The 21,402-nt window shown below is 49.0% G+C and overlaps 1 protein-coding gene across 6 annotated transcripts; it reads right to left on the bottom strand.

Moving 5' to 3' along the window:
• Window positions 1-1,118: 1,118 nt before the first annotated feature.
• Window positions 1,119-21,402, bottom strand: LOC107520091 (zinc finger protein 77). Of its 6 annotated transcripts, none has more exons than XM_036234146.1 (5): window positions 19,660-21,402; window positions 12,379-12,541; window positions 11,921-12,146; window positions 4,033-4,388; window positions 1,119-3,903 (listed from the first exon to the last, which is right to left on the bottom strand). In XM_036234146.1, the coding sequence occupies exons 1-5, from the start codon at window positions 19,750-19,752 to the stop codon at window positions 2,861-2,863; spliced, it is 1,881 nt and encodes a 626-aa protein (XP_036090039.1). In that variant the 5' UTR covers window positions 19,753-21,402; the 3' UTR covers window positions 1,119-2,860. The 6 variants fall into 6 exon arrangements, with proteins under 6 accessions (XP_036090039.1, XP_036090040.1, XP_016018951.2 ...); XM_036234147.1 differs by lacking the exons at window positions 12,379-12,541; window positions 19,660-21,402 and adding exons at window positions 4,794-4,971; window positions 6,016-6,142; window positions 6,559-6,690 and having other exon boundaries at window positions 1,119-4,388; window positions 11,921-12,037; XM_016163465.2 differs by lacking the exons at window positions 12,379-12,541; window positions 19,660-21,402 and adding exons at window positions 4,794-4,971; window positions 6,016-6,142 and having other exon boundaries at window positions 1,119-4,388; window positions 11,921-12,174.

Below are 21,402 nucleotides of genomic sequence, written 5' to 3'. Positions count from 1 at the left end.
CTCCTGTGGAAAAGGTCGAGGACGGACTCTCCTCCGCCACTGGTGGAATCGTGGGGTTGTGACCCACATCTCCCGTGCTGTGACCGCTCGGTGCAGCCATGGGGAGCCTCATGAGTGTTGGTGTCTCCATGAACAACGGTCTTATTCCTTGGTGGATCGATAACACTGGAGAGTAAAGTCCATCTGACAATGGTTGGAACTGCTCGGGTACAAGCTTCCCTCTGCAAAGGTGGTACAGGTATCATTACAGACCATGTCCTCTCTCCATGTCCCCTCTCCAGTCCCTGAGATGTGCTTCCCTTGCACAGCAGAGAACATGCTATTGAGGTGGACACACTGTCTATAAACCCCTGGGTAACTTGTTATGATGCAGACTTCAGGTTGTTCTGTATAAAATGCAAAATAAATGTTTTGTATTAACAATGAAAAAAAAAGACCCACTTCAACGGCATGGTTCTGGCTCAGGTCTATAGAAAATACACCTGCACCATGCACACGGCCAGAGAAGCATCTATGAAGGCCACCTGACAGAGAAACCAAGCTTTGTCCCCTGGGGGCAAAGCAACAGGACTGTAAGCCAGTCAATGAAAGAGAACAGCACTGCCCATTTCTTCACCAGTGAAACAACACAAGGGACCATCACTGGGCAGGAGCATTATCAGTCAATTCCCACCCACCGGGGGAACAAACGCCCTGTGGATATCAGCAAGATTACTAAAAACAAGGAACAGGACAGAGATGGTTCTGTTCTGGTATCAGCTTTCCATTAAAAAAAAAAAAAAACTCTAAGAGATGTTTGAAAACAAACATTTGAAGACAGCATTTCCAGAAATTAGCAGAGTTTACTCAAGGCCCTTCTACCTAACTAAAGCTGTATCTCCCACCTCATTCCCACCACGCCGGAGAGCCCGCCTCACCTAGAAGACCGCCTGTCCCAGCTGCCCACGGACAACGAGGGAAGATGTACGTCAGCTCCCTCCCACTGCTGACCTGCAGGAGCGCGACTCCCGGGGTCTGGCTGGCGACCCCTGACATAGCGACAGTCAGGATGCAGCATTATGATAAATAAGTCATGTTTATTTTAAAAGATGACAGTTAAGGCAAAACATACCAGGAAATAATTTTAAAAGGTATATTTATTTATTACTATTTTCACAATTATAAGTTATTCCTTAGAATGGATCAACATATCCTCTCAATTAACGAAATATAAAACATAGTTATGTGTCAGTATTTAGCATTTTTGAAAAATCTGAATAGCTCCTTAAGAAATGATGGAAAAAAGTCCACTTGAAAAAAGTACACGTTGTTTGAAACACATTTTAAAATGAAAGAAATACTTGGTAATCACATCTAAAAATTGAACATAATTAAATAGACCGGGTTTATCTATTAGAGAGCATTCAGCTCTAAGAGAAAACTTCCACAAAGTGCCAAATATATTCACAAAGGCTTTTTTCAACAATGGAAGTATCTGGAAATAAGAAATAAATGGTCGGTGCAGCTTCTAAACAAAGTAATCTGGGAAGTAAGTTTCCTACATTTCGCTCAGCACTAAATGTGTTGGCCAGAGGCAAGAAAATATCTGCCAACAGAGAAACGAGATGCTTCTTAGGAAAATCATGTAATTAAGAGAGACTTAGGGGATGAAGGGGGTGACGGATTGAGAGATCGCTGGGTGAGAGAGCTGGAAAATGTGGCCTGATGGACATCAGAGAGCTACAGGAAAATGCAAGGATTTGTGTAAACTTGAAAGCCAAAGAAAGCCCATGATGGGGGAGGCCCGGGAGTAGTCTGTACAACATGCTGCCTATAAAGAAACTAACAGCAACCATGAGTTTGGTTGAGGCTGTCGAAGACGGTCAGAGAAAGGACTCAGAAGACTGTGCTGTAAATCAGGCCCACTAGGTTCCCATGCATCGTTGTCTCCTGACGGTACAGAGAACTGAATCATGGCTTCTTCAGCTCTGCCTTTCAAACCTCATGCAACTTCCTCTTCTTGTGACCTTTGCCTCAGAACCATAACCAGAAGGACAATGGGATACAGTTGTCACTCAAGCTGACAACACAATTCAGTAGAACTTTCTGGACATCAGCTTTCATGATCACATAACAAAGTCTTTCTTCATTACTCTCTGCATTGTGCTTATATACAACCAAAATAAAGGACATTGAGCAGAAGTCAAATTATGAACATGATATGAGAGGATCTGGCCATAATTATTAACATCTATGAAGAATGCAGATGTGGAATTCACTAACAAATGTGAAAGACACATCTTTCAAGAATAAAGACTGACAGAGAGGGTCCCTATCAGGTCACAAAATTCCAGTATTTGCAGCAGTAGGCAAGAACAGAGATTCAATAAAGGTCTCATATCATGATCATGCAGTAGGAACATAATGGAATGTAAGAATAAAATTTTCTTTCATCTAAAGTTATATCAAGTTTCACATGAAAAAGTCACTTATTATCCCTGGATCCAAAACACATTTTAATGGAAATGAGGCACGTTTTATACAATTGTACAACTACTAAAAGTCAAAGGTAATATATATGTAGTATAGATAAAGAGACATAGAGAAATATGTATCATCTCAAGTTTTCATATGAAAAACATGAACCAAAATTAAAAACTGAAAATCGCTTTTAAGAATGAGCTATTTACAAAGGTAAACCATACTTATAATAATTAAGAGATTTCACTCCTGCTCTGGGTTTTTAAATACAAAATAAGTGAACTGCTACATCCAAAGAGTTTTCCAATTCTTTTCATCCATACAGCTTCTCTCCAGTGTGTTTGCTCACATTCGTAACAAGGTACTAAGGGAGAATGAAGATGTCTCACAGTCCCTGTGCTCAGAGATTCTGTCCATCATGTGTCCTCATATGTGCTTGCAGGGACTCAAGATACTTGAAGGCCTTCCCGCATTGCTGACATTCATAGGTAGTCTTCTCACTGTGCGTTCTCACGTGTTTTCGCAGAGATGTGGGATACCTGAAGGCTTTCCCACAGTGCTGACATTCATCGGGTTTCTCCCCAGTGTGGGTCCTCACATGCACTCTCAGGTTGTCAGGATACCTGAAGGTTTTCCCACATTCCTTACATTCGTAGGGTTTCGCCCCGCTGTGAGATCTCATATGTCCTCGAAGGGAGCAGAGACGACTGAAGGCTTTCCCACAGTGCTGACATTCAAAGGGTCTCTCCCCGCTGTGCGTCCTCGCATGTATTCGAAGGGATGAAAGAAAACTGTAGGCTTTCCCACACTCCTTACATTCATAGGGCTTCACTCCGCTGTGCATTCTCATGTGACCTTGAAAATGTTGAAGCTGCCTGAAAGCTTTCCCACAATCCTTACATTCATAGGATTTCTCCACGCTGTGTGTTCGCACATGTTTCTGAAGGTAAGAGTGACTAATGAAGGCTTTCCCACACTGCTGACATTCATAGGGTCGCTCCCCAGTGTGAGTCCTCACGTGCACCCGCAAGGATGCGGCGTACCTGAAGGCTTTCCCGCAGTGCGGACATTCGCAGGGTCTCTCCCCAGTGTGGGTCCTCACGTGTACCTGCAGGTTGGCGGGATACCTGAAAGCTTTCCCGCATTGCTGGCATTCATAGGGCTTCACCCCGCTGTGTGTTCGAACATGTCCTCGAAGAGAGGAGTGACGGCTGAAGGCTTTCCCACAGTGCTGACATGCATAGGGTCTCTCGCCGCTATGCGTTCTGGCATGTTCTTGCAAGTTGGTGAGATACCTGTAAGCTTTGCCGCACTCCTTACACACATAGGGTTTCAGGCCACTGTGTGTCCTCACGTGTCTCCTGAAGTACTTGGGGCTGGCGAAAGCCTTCCCGCACGCCTTACACTCATAGGCTCTCTCTCCGGTGTGGGTTCTCACGTGCCCTGTAAGGTAAAAGTAATACATAAAGGCTTTCCCACAATACTTGCACACGTGGATTTTCTGCCCACAGTGACCTCTCACATGTCCCCGAAATGATGAGGAGCAAGTGAAAGCTTTTCCACATTTCTCACATTCAAGAGAGTTCTTATGTCTGAGACGCTTCCCGTTTCGCTTGGATGCGTGCCCTGCATCCTGACGCCCACAGGGTTTCTCCACGAGGTCCGTGTCCCTGGAAGGGCTGAGGCACGGGACACGCCTGCCAGCTTCTCCACACTCCTCACAGGAATGGGGTCCGGGTCCCGTGGCGGAGCTGGGCGGATTCTTCAGGAAGGACCGATCTGGGCAGGAGTTCCCACGTGTGCTGCATCCGGAGGGTTCACCTGCATCCGGACGTCTCCCAGGCGCGGGCAGAACTGGGATCTGAGTCAGGATGTCTCCACACTGACGACCTCCGGTACAGTCACAGGGTCTCTGCACGAAACGACGGCTGTTCAAACGGGAAGCACACTGTTAGGGACTAATGTCCATAAGTGACGTCCTTATTAATGATTATTGACAGTGCTAACGAGCACTTGGACTACAAGTTTGCCATTTTCAATGCACGTGCATGTTCCCGGCTGTTTACAACGCTACATCGTGGAACGACCTCGTGCTCTGCCCGAGCTCACGCACAGCCACGACTCACTGTCTCTTACGTCTGGGTGTTTCTGACCACTGTTTCCAACTGAATTCTGTTTCAGACACTCAATATCTACACCACAGTTATGAAAACGTTGTCTTATAAACGTTCCCTCAGTGCACTATTGATGAGCTAGGTTTACATTTTTTCTTAAATTTCAAGTTAGTGTATCGCACTGCCGAGGTCCCCCTGCCCCGTGGAGATGCTGCTCACCTCCGAGGCCTCTCCTGCATTTGCTGCTGATCTGCAACGTTATTTAACGTCCAGGGTTCTTCAAACACAGACCAGAAATCTTTTCCTGTGAATCTTACAATTTTCTCTTCACTGGATATTTCCTTCAATGAAATTTTCCTCTGAGAACATGATCCACTGGTTTTGTGCCTGAAACAATCTGTAACAATTGGTACCACATTTAGTTTCTTGGGATCAAGATGGTGGGATAGAGGAAAGCAAATAGATCATATGTGGATTTTTTTTTTTTTATCACATACTGATTCCAAAATGTAGACAAAAAAGATGGACTGAACATCTGAGCCAAACTCTTAGAGAACCTCAAGAAAAACTCTAAGAGAACCTCAGCTCTTTGAGACTTTGGCAAAAATATGAAAAATCAGTCAAAATGGCAGTCTGTTCACTAAGAAATAGTTTAAGAGATGGAGACTGATGTTTAAATAAATGTTATCAGAAAGTCAAAGTAGAAATGAAACAGGCAAAATGCACGTGTTCAAGTGCTCCCTGTATAAGAGCTACAGAAAGTCTGTCCAAGTGCTTTAGGATGGATGAGAAGTTCAACAGGGAACCAAGGAAGTGACAAATGTCACCCTTCTCACACACACATTAAGTAGTGTTTCTAATGAACATGTACAAATGTCATTCCCTTATCTAGAGCCTGCTGTTCCCAAGGGTTGTTTCTCTCCTGGCATTCACGGACACAGAGGACCTAGAGGAAGTCTCTCCTCATGGCCCAGCTGCCACTGGGACCTCAGATGATGTGTGGCTCTTGCCCTGCTCCGCACAAAATCTCATCATGGAGGAGGATGGAGAGCAACAAACATTGCACGAGATGGGCCGACACTCTGATCTTCAGGCCAGTGACACTAGGTAAGCGTGGAATTAACTGCAGCAAGTTCGCAATGCCAAATAGGTGTCAACCCCAGTGTAACTGCTTCAGAGTGACAATCACGAGGTTGTTCTGACTGCCCCACAGCGAACTGGAGACAAACCGACTGACACCTACAAAATTGGGGAGCATCAGACTTTTGATAAAAATGAATAAATACTTCCGTTAATACATGAAACTTTGTTTTCGTGGAAAAGCCATGTGACTATAGATAAGCAGGCTCCATGAACACTGGAACAATGTCTTTTTTCCAACATATTTTCATTTTCTTGCCCCAATTAGAACAATCGATTGTTGGGAAGAAGCCGTCCTTACCCACGGAAGCCAGGTTCTGGCAGGTCTCCAGCATCACATCTTGGTAGAGCCTCCTCTGAGAATGATCCAGCAAAGCCCACTCTTCCCGGGTGAAGTTCACAGCCACATCCGTAAAGACCACTATGTCCTGAAACATCCCACATAGTCTGTTTCAACAAGACACCACTTTGCCAGTGTGTACGGGAGGGAGGGGGAGGCTCGATTTATACAACTCCTGGAGCTTATACTCTTGTGTAAAATGAAAATGAACAAGCAAATGCAGTATGATCAATAGAAGTGAGTGCTTGGAACCTTAAAGCAAAGCGTGATGACAACTGACATAAATTATCAACATATAATTAAAAAGAATAAGTTTTACTATGATATAGCCCATTTTGAAAAAAGGTAAAGGCTAAAAAAATAAAACCATCATTCAGATAACACGGTAATAGAGACTGGACTTGCTCAAACTTACTCCCTTGTCAGCTCCAAGAGCTGGAACCAGAATGTCAAAATGTCGCGAACATTGAGATGTCGGGGCAGCCTCATCTGAACAGCTCTCGCCTTGGGAGTCACCAGCATCAAGGAGCCTGGTCTAGTCCCCTCATATCCAAAAAAGACAGAGACTCGACACCTCCCGGGGTGAGGTGGATGCTACGGGAACGGACGTAGAGCGGAACCCAAGGTCTGGCACACCTGCTGGGAGAGAAGTGCCTGATTCTGGAAGAATCTATCAAGGCAACAGGGTCTCTCATACAAACAACCAAGAGCCTGTGATTAGGGAAAATGGCCCACGAAGAAGAATCACCGAAGGATCTAATGGCAATGGCGTCAAAGGTTACTTTAACAGAAACAAAAACCACCTAATTTACATTGTAGAACAATGTGGCATTACACCAATGAAATACAGAGCAAACACGGGGAAATTTTTGAGGTATTAAAAGAACGTGTTCTCCAAATCTCAAAAAGAAAAGTCTCGACTACATCAGCTACAGAAAATGCAATGCTACTTCAACCGGGGCTGCAAGCGGGGTTTGTGCATCACACACTAGATACCAGACTTGTGCTCTAAATATATAGACGATGTCATGTGGCAACGATAAAAAAAAAAAGGCAACGAGATAAAGACACATAATATAATTAAGTAATGGGCACCGAATGTGAGTAGACATTTCTCCAAAGATGAAATACAAACGGCCAGCGAGCACATGAAAGATGCTGGACCTTAGTCATCAGGAAAATGCCAATCAAAACTACGGCCGATACCTGTCCTCGCCACGGGGACGGCTGTGGAGACGGACAGACCGGCACTGGCCCGGGAGTGAGGAAGGCGGGGCCCTCACACGCGGCCGAGGGGAGGGAAAGTGGAGGAGCCACGTCGGAAGACAGCATGGCGGGTCCTGAACCCATGAGCATGGAACCGTATAACACAGCAATTCCACTCCTACATAGCCACGCACCCGGGAAAGGCGAAAACAAACATCTACATAAAACTACTAGCCATGTGCCGAATGACACTTCAGTCGAGGACGGACCGCATGTACGAAAGGAGTCCCATGGGATGATAACAGAGCTGAAAAGTCCTATCGCGGCCATCGTAGCATCGTAGCATGACTCGTTACCCACGTGCTCGTGGCGATGCCGGTATAAACGAGCCTACCGTGCCGCCAGTCAGATCGAAGTGTTGCACAGACAATAATGTACATGCCACTCGATGATGACAAATAACTATGTCACCGCTTTATGTATTTACTATTGTGGGGAAATTTTCCCAAGGTGCCAAAAGGCCAAAGAAAGAGGCTGACGACCCCAGCAGTAAAAGAGGAGTTCCCAGGGGAGCTTACAGAAAGAAGTCTTCCTTGCAGCGAGATGGCATCTCTGCAGCGAAGGGGCACGTGCCAACACAGGTGGCTTGTGGCCATGTGGCATGTGCTTGTTACAGAGCTGTGCAACCCGAAGCAGTAAACAACTTAATGAGCCCACCCGTCTATACAGGATCGTTTCTTTCGGGTGGCGGGGGCCCACCCTCCCAATGTGCACTGGCGCCCGCTGGCTCCATAAGATGGCACGGGCCATGCTAAGTAATGAGCATCATTTCATCGAACAACTGCACTACGCTTTTTATCATTATTTTAGACTTTCTCTACTAATAAAAAAAAAAAAAGCGAGGTGTAAAACAGGACTCTGTGCTATGCCAGCAGCAACCTCCTACATCTCGCGTTTACCTGCCTCTTGACTACAGCATCTTCTCTTGCGCTCGCCTGAATCTCACGTTGTTTGGAACAGTAACCCGCTGTGCAAGCTGAAGCCGGCGAGCAGTAAGCTCGACGCGGCCTAGGGCCGCACTAGGCAATGCCATCTAGGCATGGATCGCCTAGATGACAGCGCCTAAGGGTGCCTATCTAAAATGCGTCCATCCTTAAGCGGCACATGGTTGTATAAACACACTCACAGCAGCATAAATCATAATATCCGAATCACAAAAATGACTCAGAAGTCCATTAACTGAATTTGATCATCCAAATGAGATAGTCACGGGGAACAGCACGTGTCAATAAGAGAAAAGCAGCAGCAATCGACGGCGCAAACTTGACGCCCGTGCAGAGCATGAAATCATTTGCGTTTGACGTACAGACAATAGTAAATCTACAGAAAAAGGAAGTAGATGAACAAACTGCCAGGACCCAGGCATGTGGAGGTGGGGTAGATGCAGGGTGACTGCCAGCAGACGCAAGTTTCCTTTTGGGGTGATAAAAACATTTCAAAATTACAATATGGGCATGCTTACGCAATTCTGTAAACATAAGAGTTACCACTAAATTTGATACTTTAAATAGGTAAACTTTATGATATGTAAATTATATCTCAATTAAAGAGGTCCTTAAAATTTGCAGACAAACTAAAATTACATCCTTCTTAAACTAATGGCATCTTTATTTAAATGCAAACGAATATGAGTGAATAAAAGAAAGTGTGAAAAAGGAAAAAATTTCAGATGATTCACACATTGAGTACATTGAGGAGATATTACCAACTGCTGGAGGAAGAGATATTTTAGATTGGCTGTAATCGGATAAATGTATAGACATCAGTACACTTAGCTGAAGACGCAAGTGAACAGATCTGAGAATGTCCACGGTCACTAAGACGCAAAACGGTCGATCAAATACCTGCACACTCTAAACACACGTCTCAAACAGTTCTTTGGCCAGGTAACAAATACTCAAAAGTCAGTGGATTCTAATTATAGAAAAAAAATCGCAGACTATTACCAAGACCAGAAAGGAACAATTCCAAAATATTCAAAGAAAAAAAATTCATAAACGCAATGGCAAAAGGCTTTTTTAAATGGAAATTCAACACATAAATGTATATATTTTTAAAAAAACCATAATAAGTCACAACCACATTCATTCCATTCCAGAAAAAAGAGATAGATTAAATATTGTTTAGTGAAGACATTTTATTCTATTCAAGGGGAAAAAAAACACAATCCACAGGTGGTGAGGACGCGCCTGTCTCACGTCACTCTTCACTCAGGACAATACAACAAAATGATGAGGCCGGGACACGCACAATCAGAAGGAAACGGCGTTTACATGAAACCCAGGCCAGCGAAACGTGCAACTGCGCCCTCTGCGGGCGGGAACGAGCAGGTGCAGACCCGCGCGGACGAAGCCCACGCCAGCCAAGGCCCAGCCAGCGCCGCCGCGCAACACTAGAAAGTGGGAAAACGTTTACGATGGAAATAACTGAGCTTCCTTAGTGCCACCCGATAAGACTTGGCATTCAGAAGGCCCCAAACCCCGCAATGATTAAACCTGCAACTGATCACAGCACAACATTCAAAAATCAACTTCGGCTCCATGTGCAGCAACGTTTTGAAAGAAACCGGTCAGTCTCCTCCCCAGCTGCCCAGGGCCCGCACCTGCCGTGGTCGCCGACTGTCAAGGATGCGATGAGAGCCAAGGACCCAAAGATGGACCTGGAAGCACTGTGCTTTATTTCTAGAGGAGATTAAAGTTTATGGGAATTTCCAAGTTTCCTTTCAACGCAAGGTGAAAATGGGGATCCCAAAGTTGCCTTAATAGAAATTTCTATCCTCTCCAGGACACAGAAGAGCAGAGCGACTGGTGTGCGCAGCTCACGTCCTCAGCCGGCCTCCCACAGCGCACAGGGGACGCCGAGTCAGAGGTCACAGCCCATGAGTGTGGGAGCCGAGAATTCCCTGCTCACTGGTAGCCAAGGTGACCCCTATCAGGGAAGGAATGAAGGGACCCTAAACCTTAGAGGACAAAACCTGGATCCCCCACACAGCCCGCTCCCTCCTCAGGGAGGGACCCTCTCCTCCAGGACCTCGGTGCTCACCAAGGAGGAAACACTCAGCTGGAATCAGTTTCTTTCTGACCCCAGATAACTCTCAAATTCATCGATTTCTCTCCGAGTAAAAGCGAAAGAGTCACTCCCTAAGTCTGACCTTCACAGATTCACTCCGTTTACACAAATCACTCTAAACACCACCAACTCTGTGGACGATGTCAAACCGTCACGGGGTCGCAATTCACTAGAACCAAGACCTGAGAAACACACAACTGTCAGTGAGGAGAAGCGATGAGGCAAAAAGGACTGTCCCCACGTTACAGCTGCCGAAAGCTGAGCCCGGAATGATGGAAAGCTCCCAGTGCTGAACTGGACACACGACGCTGCTCTCAGCAGTCACGCGACAATGCTGAATCCTGCTGAGCCCTGTGCTCCCGGAGTCCTTGACGGAGGTGAGCGGAACCTGCCCCCACCCGTTTGCCGCTGCAGGGACACCCCCTTCATCATCCGACTGAGATAAGACTCTCCGATAGCCCCCATGTTACCTACGACGAGGCCAGAGGCAGACAGCCCACACCCTCATTCTGAATCCTAAATGATTAGCCGAGTCGTTCGTCCAAGCAGAGCAAATGCGTGTTGCTCAGACAAGGTTGAGCATCTCTCCCAGACTCACAACCCTGACCTTGGTCTGCGCTCAGCCTGAGCCCCCAGACAGCCCTCCTAAGGACAGGCTGGCCCTGGGACCTGCCATCCCGGCCACACCTGGTCCTTCCTCCTTTTGTTCACACCTCTCTACAAAAGTAAAACTCAAAAAACCCAACTCTGGAGATGCTTGCAGATCAGACGGTCACAGAGCTGTCCCCACTGCACAGCCCCTGCCCCCAGGGCACGGTCCCCTCCCCCACCCCGATGAACATCTCTACTTACAGCCTGGATTTTTCATATTCCGTAGGCTGGACCAAGGCTTGACAATCACCCGTTTCTTGTCCAAACTTTACCCCGCTCCTGTCCTCCCCACAGGCCCGCGCGTGGCCCCCGCCCCTCTGCACGGGCGCCGACACGCAGACGAGGCCGCGCCGATCTGAGCAGAGGGCGCTGAGCACGCGGGGACGGTCCCGCCACCGCGCCTGCTGCTCGCCCCCACACGCACACTCTCGGGCCGCTTGTCTGATCCGGGACGCGCGCGCCTCTCTCCGACCCCAGCACCGCCCCTGCTGCTCCCATCCTCGGGTTCAGGTCTCTTTAAGCAAGTCCTGACTTTGATCTTGTCTGTCAGGTCCAGGGCGAGTCCCCTCACCTGGCGTCCACCCCGCCTGAAGCCCCTGACGCCTGCCGTGGTGGTCGTCTCGTCCCCTGCTGTCCCCGCTCGGCCAAGGACACGGGTCGGGCCTCCGGGACCCCGACGCCGGGCAGGGACAGGACGCCGGGCCCCCACCCCGCGGCCGAGGGCGAAGACGCGGGTGGGACCGCGCAGGGCGCAGGGGGCCGGGGCCGCTTCCAGGGGCTTCCGGCGGGTTCGAACCAGCTCCTCCGGGCCCGTCCCCCCCCCCCCGCTCCCCCACGTGTGCCCCCCCCGCCCCTTCCACCCCTCCTGCCCCGCACTCACCATCGCGCGACCGCGCCCCGGGCCCTCCCGGCGTCCTCCTCACGGCTCCGCAGCCGCGCTAGGCGAGCGACAGTGACAGGTCGCCGCGGGCCGCTCCCCGCAGGTGCGCGGGGCCGCCTCCGCCCGTGAGTGCGCGATGCTCTGGTCTCCCGCACTCCGATTGCACAGCGCTTCGGGAACCCGCCACATGATTGGACGAACTTCCAGGCGCTCCCGTCCGAGGGTTCTGATTGGACAGAATCCTGTCACACCACCCGGCCGGGCTTGCCCTGCTTTTGAGACCTTCATCCGGTCCCCTGACTGGGCGGGTCCTCGGCCCCGCCCCCTAAGACCCCGTTTCCCTCAGGCCCCGCCTCCGTCTTTCCTCATTGGACAGAGCTAGCCTGAGTGATGGGCGGGTGCGGGGGTCGTGTGCCAAAACCCGGGTGGTGGGACAGTGGTCCTCAGCCCCTCCCTACCTGGCGAGTTCTGCAAAGATGCACCCCTGTCGCGGGACGTCGCCCGCCGAGCTGCGCCCGATCCTGGCAGGCGGGTTCCGCGTGGTGTAGGTCGCAGCTCAGGGGCACCACCTTGTCCTTCCGTACCGGGCAGGCCTGCCTCAAGTTTGTGGGTAGAGTGTTCCTGTGGGGGGGAGGGGCTGGTGATCTCTGGGTCGCGGCGGCGTGGTGGCAAGGTCACCGTGGATCTGCGCCCTTTGAGAACAAATGTTGCAGGAAGCGACACCAGACTGAGAAAGTTGGCCCCTCAGACAGCTTTGTTGGAGGAAGAATTTATTGGCCAGTGGAGTGCATGGGGCCTAACAGCACCCATGCGCAGAGCGCTCTTTGGTTAGATTTATTAGTTTATGTACCTCTGCGGCCCCCGCGCAAGGGGTGCGAGTATCCTTTGAGGTTCCACGTGTGCTTCATGACGCAGGATGGGGAGGGGGAGCTTTGGATGGGGAGCTGCAAGGGGGGAGGAATTTCCAGACCGCTGGTCTTACAGGTCATTTGCCTTATAGAACCTGCGACCTTGGCTTCATCGGCACTGTTATAGAGAGGCAGGACACTGAGGCTGTCAGCAGGAAGCAGCACTTATTGATGCTGGCACCTGCTCGGTGGATTCCTATCCACAGGCTAAGCCCCAACTGTAACCTAACAGGCAGTTTTATACAGTCTTGTTATTTCTACACAGGTACAGTGATGAGGAAGAACTTTACTTGTTTGGCAAGCCATGAATCACCAGATGTGAGCTGGAGAGTCCTTGAGGTGGGGGAGTAGCTATGGGAAAACATGTTGGCTGGGGAGTCCCGAAGTGGGGGCGGGGGCCAGTCAGGACTAGACTTTATCAGGCTGAGTGGGTCAATTCTGCAATCCCTTTCCTTTGCATTTTGTTCAGATTCCTCCTCTTCTCTCTTAAAAAGACATTCATTGACCTGATCACCTGCAAGGCAAGGTCCGGATGGGTTTTCACGTATGACGACTTTTGACACCATGAGGACCCGCCCGACTCCCATCTTCACATTGGGGCTTGAGATCAGCAACCTGTGGCCCCCAGTCCTTTGCCCCTACTGGACGTGGGACCTTGTGGCCTCAGCCAACATGTGTCAGCACAGCCACAGTGTGGGATATTCGAATTCTCAGGTGTGCGTTTTATCCTGCAAGGGAAATTTGTCAGCTCAGGATTTTAGTCCCTGTGAATTGAAATGCAAAAGGTCGTATTTTATAAAGACTGACTAGGACTTTAAAGGAACATAATCAGTTGAGAGGGTCTACGGAGGAGCTAGGGCTTATGGGACGAGTCTCGGGATGTGGAAGCGCCTCCACACTAGGACACCCCCAGGCCACTGCAGGAATAACCCTGTGCTTCCCTGAAAGTTCTGTGGTTGTAACTGCCCCTCCCCTGAGCCTTCAATTTCGATGAAGTCCAACTTATATGTTTTCTCTCGCATTGCTTGTGCTTTTGGCGTCGTCTCTGATAGGCTGCCAAATGTGAGTTCATGAGCATTTCTCCCTGTGTTTCCTTCCCTTTCGTGTTACCCAGGACAGCCTGCTGGCGGGGGCCGGGATTCCCAGCAGAGCCTCTTTTAAGTCCTGGAACTGGGATGGAGCCCCTGATACACCATGTGCCCCCTAGATAATTTTTTAATGTGAAAGGACATGAAGTTTGAGATGATAAAGTTTCCACTTCACATAATAACTACTAAGTGATAATCCTAAAAAACTGTTACTAATCTCTGCCTATGGTTACCCATATGTAGTTTCAGGTTCTATAACGCAATTATTTCAGCTCTGAAAAAAAAAATGTTACTTTTTTCTTCCTTTATAAAATTTCTACCCATTTCTCATGGCACTGGCTAGGATATCTATTCTACTGCTGAAGGGGCCCGGAGTGACGGTGGTACTCGTCTGTATATAATTTTCTCGAACAAACTGACCACTCACATATGCGTTCTTTTATAAACATTTCTTTCGACGAGGCCCTTCCAAAAGTCGTGAGAGTTCTCATCTATTCCTAAACTCCTAAGAAATTTGTCATGGATAAATGTTGAACGGCATAAAATGTTTTTTTCTGATTTATTGAAATAATCTGAGATAGTTTTTTTTAATGTGCTATTCTGGCGAGTTATCGAAATTGGTAATGTCAACCTTAGGTAAAATAATTAACAAAATTACAAGAATAAGTTAATCCTTCAGAATGAGACACTTGAACATATCCTCTTAATGAAACATAAAACATAGTAACCGTTATTAGTATACAACTGATTTGAAAACCGAGGTAATAACTTCATAAGAAACAATGTAGAAAACTGTATCAAAAATGCATAGTTTTGAATCACATACAAAAATGGAAAGTAATTGGACATACTAGGTTTATAATTTAGAGAGAATTTGGCTGTAACAACAACGAAAAACCAGAACTTGTCAAATATGTTCACAAACGCTTATTTCAATCCTGGAAGTATCCGGAAAAGAGAAACCCTGGGTCAGCGCAGCCTCTCAACAACATAACCAGGGAGTGAGTGTCCTGCACTTGTGACTGCGGTGTTAAAAGGGGCAGGGTGCGGGCGGCAAACAGATCTACTATTAGAGGAACGAGATGCTTCCTGTAAAAATCATGTTATTAGCAAAAACAGGAGGAAGACAGAACATGCCGGAAGACGTCTCAGAGTGATGGCCTCAAGAAGTGGCCTGATGGGCACAAAAGAGCTACAGGAAAATATGAGAACACGTGGGAGCCTGAGAACCACAGAGGGTACATGACGGGGGCTCCTCGGAAAGTCGGTGCGACGTGCTGCCCGAGCGGGAATTCACGGCAGCCATGGGTTTGGTTGGGGCTGTCCCAGAAGGAAAGGGCCAGGACTCGGAAGACCGTGCTGTAAGCCAAGCTCACCAGGTTCCTCTGCATCAGCGTCTCCTGACGGTACAGAAGAACTGAATCACGGCTTCGTCAGCTCTGCCTTCCAAACCTCATGCAACGTCCTCTTCTCGTGATCTTTACCTCAGAACCGTAACCGGAAGGACAATGGGATACAACTTCTCACCTCATCCAAGCTCACGACACAATTCAGTAGAACCTTCTGGACACCAGCTTTCCTCTTCGTGCCACAAGGTCTCTCTTTTTAACTCAATGCATCCTGTCCAATGTCCAGCCAAAATCAAGGGCAATGAGCAGAGACCAAATTATGACCATGATCACATGTGACTGTCCTCTTCCAAAATATTTCAGTGGCTACTAACTTCTAGCAACAAATGTGGAAGACACGTTTTTCAGTTACGAAAACTGAAGGGGAGGGTAAATATCGAGTCAAACGATTTGGGTATCTGCAGCAGTGGACAAGAAAAGAAATTTCAACAGTACAAGTGTTAAATCATGATCACATACTAGAAATATAATGGAAGGTAGGAATCAATTTTTTTTCCCATCTACTATTATGGCAAGTTGCACAGAAAACAAAAAACAAAAACCAACATCACTTCTGGGTCCAAAAGACATTGAAATAGAAACGAGACAAGCAGGACTGCATTTGAACATCAAAAAGACAAAAAGCAGGACTACGAAGGGAATGCTGGCACAGGCGGCGAGGACGCGACATTGTCACGGGCTGTGCCGTTCTGGTTCACTCGTCACTTCAGGGCCTGCGGCTAAGGAATCAAGAGAGGGCTGAGACTCGGGAGGGCAGCAGTGTAAGAATTAGAGGAGATCACTGAGACCAAAGACATGGCACTGGAGACCAAGGCTGAGCCCGCCCGGCCCGCAGGCTCCCGGTTGCTCTGTACAGATGTGGACGGTGGAGACAGCTGCAGGAAACTGTCGACTCACTTGAAAGAAAGCGCTGGAGCGGAGCACGCGGAGACCCTGCGCTGCCGGGAAGACACGATAGTGGGCCATAGAGCAAATGAAGTCTGGAACGTCGCTGGGGGACGAAAATGACACGACTAAAGCTGTCCTGCTTCTGGCACATCATGAGAAGGCTGGGCTCTTTGGAAAGGATAATAATGCTGGGAAAACAGAAGGCGGTAGGAAGAGAGGAGGCCGGATAGAGGTGACTGAGCCCACAGCAAGCAAACCGAATGCCATACGCTCAGTGATGGTAAGTGCATGGAACCTGGAAGCAAAGTGTGACAACAGATACAGACTTCCCTACACATAATTGGAAAGATTTTTACTGAGAGAGCAGATCCTGGGATAAGGTAAAAATGGAAAAATGAAAGCATCGTTCAGATAACACAGAATTGGATAGATGGCTTGCTCAAAGGTTTCCCTGTCAGCACGAAGACCTGGAACCAGAATGTCGGGATGTCATGAACTCGGAGAAGTCTAGGCAGCAGCTTCATCAGAACAACTCTCGCCTTGGGAGTCACAGCGTCAAGGAGCCTGGTCTAGTCCCCTCATATCTGACAGAGGCAGAGACCCCACCCCTCCCTGGGTGAGGTGGACGCTGTGGAAAGACACAGGCTGGGGCCGGGGCCTGGCACACCTGCTGCGTAAGATCAGAGCCTGGCGCCTGAAGAATCTATCAAGTCTGCAGGGCCTCCCAAATGAAAAACTGCCCAGAATTCAAGAATTATATTAAAAAACAATATGAGTTGGACAAATAAAAGTGTGTAAAAGGAACGAATATTCAGATGATACAGAAATTAAGCACATTGAAGAGGTATTACAAATCACGTGTGGGAGAGGTATTTCAGATTGGCTGTAATCGGATAAATGTATAGACATCAGTACACTTAGCTGAGAAGACGCAAGTGAGCAGATCTGAGAATGTCCACGGTCACTACAGATGCAAAAGCGGTCGATCAAATACCCGCACACTCTAAACGCAAGTCTCAAACGGTTCCTTGGCCAGATAACAAATACTCAAAACTCAGTGGATTCTAATTATAGAAAAAAAATCGCAGACTATTACCAAGACCAGAAAGGAACAATTCCAAAATATTCAAAGAAAAAAAATTCATAAATACAACGGCAAAAGGGTATTTTAAATGGAAATCCAGCACATAAATGTATATTTAAAGAAAAACAAAAAACAAAACATAATGAGTCACAACCACATTCATTTTATTCCAGAAAAAAGAGATGGATTCAATATTGATTGTTCAATGAAGATATTTTATTCTATTAACAGAAAAAAAAAAAACACAATCCACAGGTGGTGAGGACGCGCCTGCCTCATGTCACTCTTCACTCAGGACAATACAACAAAAAGACGAGGCGAGGCGGGGACACGCACAGTCAGAAGGAAACGGCGGCTGCATGAAACCCAGGCCGGCGAAACGCCGCAACTGCGCCCTCTGCCGGCGGGAGCGAGCAGGTGCGGACCGGCGCGTACGCGGCCCACAACGGCCAAGGCCGGGCCAGCGCCGCCGCGCAAAACTGGAACGTGGGAAAACGTTTACAAGGGAAACGACTGAGCTTCCCTAGTGCCACCCAGTAAGACCTGGCATTCAGAAGGCCCCAAACCCCGCAATGAGTAAACCTGCCACTGATCACGGCAAGGGTGCTGATCACAGCACAACGTTCAAAAATCAACTTCGGCTCCATGTGCAGCGACGTTTTGAAAGAAACCGGTCAGTCTCCTCCCCAGGTGCCCGGGGCCCACACCTGCCTTGGTCGCCGTCAAGGACGCGATGAGCGCGCCAACAAGGACCCAAAGATGGAATTTGTGACACTTTCTTGGTATGTAGCGGGCTTTTTATAAACAAAATTTCTGGTACATTTCTTACGTAAAATATGTTGTGCCCTGTCAAGGTTGTGAAGGAGTGCGGGCGTGTTAAATTATTTCCACAAACCTGCCTGAATAAAAGGGCAATATGTCACTCCTTACTTTCTTCTATGAAGACTTTGAGCTTTGAAAATGGACAAATATGAGAAAGAATGTGTTCATTTGTAAGATCTTATTCTAGTAAATAAAACATTTTTTTACAGGCAAATGACCTCCTTTACAAACCCTTATCTCAACTGAACAAAATACTGAGTGGACGATTATCCCCGTAATGATACATGTCAATGGACGTCTCATCTTGAATCGAGTCTGCACCTTGTCTCTCTTAATTACTGACTCATGAAATGGTTCAGACAAATTCAAATATCGCTATCAGAGATTCACACATAATCCTCCTTGTCATTTTATTCGATTGTCCAGACGTGAACTGCTACTCTTTGGCAAACAGACATGTGTCATCCTTTCCTCTAGGTTGGGCCCAACAAGGGCTTGGCACGCAGAACAGGAGGATACCAAACCAGTCTGCCCACCACACTGAGGGGAAGCACTGGTTTCTGTTTAAGACCTGGCCCCTGCTGCACAGACCAGGAGGGGAGCGAGAGCGGCTGTCCTGTGTCGCTTCTGTACTGTCGGAGATGGTGAGTTCAGTCAACTCCCACGTATCCTCTGCAGTGTGTTTTTGGTAAACTGATAACTGGAATCTTATAAATTGTTTCACATAAAACCGCATTTCAAGTCCTGTTTCTTTTCAGAGTGTTTTCAAGTATCCAGATGTCCTTCACACGCTGAGCACCTCAGGCTCCCCAAGGAGCAAACACAGGAGCATGAGTTCTGACCCACAGAAACCCTGAAATCCATAAACCCTTCCAACAGCACTTGAACCCAAGGAGCTAAGTCTGACCTTCACAGACTCACTCAGTTTCTACAAACACACTAAACGCTACCAACCCTGTGGAAGCAGCCCCGGCCCGCTGCAGGTGGATCTGCCCATCCCGGCTTCTGCGGCTTCTCTCAGCACCAGCAGCCCCTTCTGGGTGGTTCTGGGGGCTGGAGGCCACGTGCAGGACAGGCGCCCAGCAAGACCCCATTGAACCTTCCTTACCCCCTACCCAGGACCAGCTTTAGGTGCAGCTTGTCACCAACCAGGAGATGCTTCTGCTTCACGCGCCGGGCGTCACTGAAATGTGACAAAGACCCCATCCTCATATGCGAATGAGACCCCGCAGGACCACTGCTGCCACCTGCGTTCAAGGAGGAAGTGGGAAGGAGGGGATGCTGGCGTGCTCTTATGGTTTAAAAACAGGAAAATGGTTATTCTTTTCAGCAAACATTGGTTCCCTATTATCCTCATGATAACAAATTCTAAATCGAATAATCAGAATTAAACACACGCCGGCCTCACAGGTCGCATTAATCTTGGACGCCGGCCGTTAGCAGACAGCAGGACAGGACCCCACAGTGCCGGAGACTCCACAGCCTGAAAGGAAGAGCCTCCGTGAATCTTACAAATATTTTAACCCACGCCTCCACCCACCTGGCATGAAGGTGTGGAACTGTGGCCATTTTCCCTGCATTTGTACCGGAGAGAGGAAACTTTCTGTATGGCGTCACTTGTCCCCAGCAGCATCTCTGGTTCAGCACTATGAAAACAGGAATGACCAGGGCAGGCAGAGACCTGGGATCCCTACCACCCTCCCCGAGGAGAGGAAGCGAGGCAGAAAGAGCGGTCACTTCGCATCTGCTGAAACCTGAGGCTGGGATAAGGGAAGCTCCCGGCGCTGAGTGGACACCGACACTGCCGACAGGGTTAGATGACCAATCTGAATCCTCCTTGGGTCGCGTGCTCCTGGAAACACCATGGGCAGTGCCGGACACAGAGCACCGGCCACCGGTCTGTGCCCCACACCGAACGGCTCAACTGCTCGTCACCACTGACCACGCAGAGCCGGGGCGTGTTGCACGGACGTGGTTCGGCTTCTCTCGCAGCCCCAGACCCTTGACCTTGGCCTGTGCTCAGCCTGAGCCCCCAGACAGCCCTCTTGAGGACAGGCTGACTGGGACCCGCCATCCCACACCTGGCACTTCCTACTTTTGTTCATTCCTCTCTATGAAAGCAAAACTCTTTTTTTTCCCGACTCCTGAGGTGCTTGCAGGTCATATGCTCTCCCCAGCGCATGGTCCCTCCCGCACCCCTTGAAGTTCTTCTTTTGAATGAATGTGCCCCTTTCCGGAAGGCTGGTGTTATATTTCCCACAGGCCTGGACCAAGGCTTGAAAATTGCCCATTCTTCTTCAAACTTGACCCCGGCTCCTGTCCTCCCCACGGGCCCACACGTGCCCCCCACGCACACACTTTGAACAAGCGCTGAGATGCAAACAAGGCTGCGCTGACCTGAGTAGAGAGTGTGTTGACAGGGGGACTGTCCCTGTCACATCCCCGTCTGCTCACCTTCCTGCCACAGAAAAGCCCTCTGCTGAGACGTGAGCCTCGTCCCGGGTTGCTATAGTCTTAGAATGTTAAAAACAAGACAACGGGCCCCAAACAGGGTCACTCATGTTAAACCCCAGGTCACCGAACTTAGATTTAATTTCACTGGTTTCAGCCCATCCCAGGAATGGAATCTAAAATCTGTCGATCAGGAATGACCGGGTCATTAGTGAGGTCGCCAGCATGACAGACCCCACCTTCCCCTAAAGGAAAGTGACCTTGCCACAGTCAGCTCTTGGTGTGACTTCCCAGTCCCACTCCCTTCCGTCCCTTCTTGCTCGGAGCGCCTTCCTGTCTGCCGGGTGAGATGCACCCCATCCACGAATCGCGAAATAAAACCAATTAGACGTTTCAATCTACTCAGTTGAGTTTTGCTTTCCTAACAGGAGTAAAGTCTCTCCTTAACGGAGTCCGGATCTGCTTTTACGTGTCGGGTCCTGGGCGGTTTCCCCACCTGGCCGCCCCCACACCCTCCAGGTGCCCCTGACTGCCAGTGCCTACGGTCGCCCTGTCCTCCCTCCGCCCCTGCCTGGCCCAGGACTGGGATCTGGACCTGGGGGATGATGGGCACGAGGAGACCCAAAACGCCGAGGACAGACACTCAGATCGCGACCCCGGGACCCCCACACAGGGACGCGACAGGGCGCCGGGTCCCCACTCGGCTGCAGAGGAAGGAGGCTGGGGGAGGGACCCGGGGGTGGGGAGGATGCGCGGGACGAGGGCCCGCGGCCGCTTGCAGCCGATGAGCCAGTCCGAAGCAGCCCCTCCCGGTCTCGCCTCCATCCCCGAC

The sequence above is a fragment of the Rousettus aegyptiacus genome, unplaced genomic scaffold, assembly GCF_014176215.1.
Source record: "Rousettus aegyptiacus isolate mRouAeg1 unplaced genomic scaffold, mRouAeg1.p scaffold_m13_p_16, whole genome shotgun sequence".
Classification (NCBI taxonomy): domain Eukaryota; kingdom Metazoa; phylum Chordata; class Mammalia; order Chiroptera; family Pteropodidae; genus Rousettus; species Rousettus aegyptiacus.
The sequence above is the reverse complement of the archived record's forward strand: the minus strand, read 5'-3'. Positions and strand labels throughout refer to the sequence as shown.

What these genes read in the sequence shown, in the direction of transcription:
- LOC107520091 (XM_036234146.1), bottom strand. Translation starts at nt 19,752, where the DNA reads ATGCTGCTGGGGACAAGTGACGCCATACAGAAAGTTTCCTCTCTCCGG. An exon ending in ATCTTTGCAGAACTCGCCAG is followed by an intron (nt 12,147 to 12,378) that starts GTAGGGAGGGGC and finishes CTGTCCAATCAG; the next exon opens with AACCCTCGGACGGGAGCGCC. An exon ending in CGGGGCGCGGTCGCGCGATG is followed by an intron (nt 4,389 to 11,920) that starts GTGAGTGCGGGG and finishes CCGTTTGAACAG; the next exon opens with CCGTCGTTTCGTGCAGAGAC.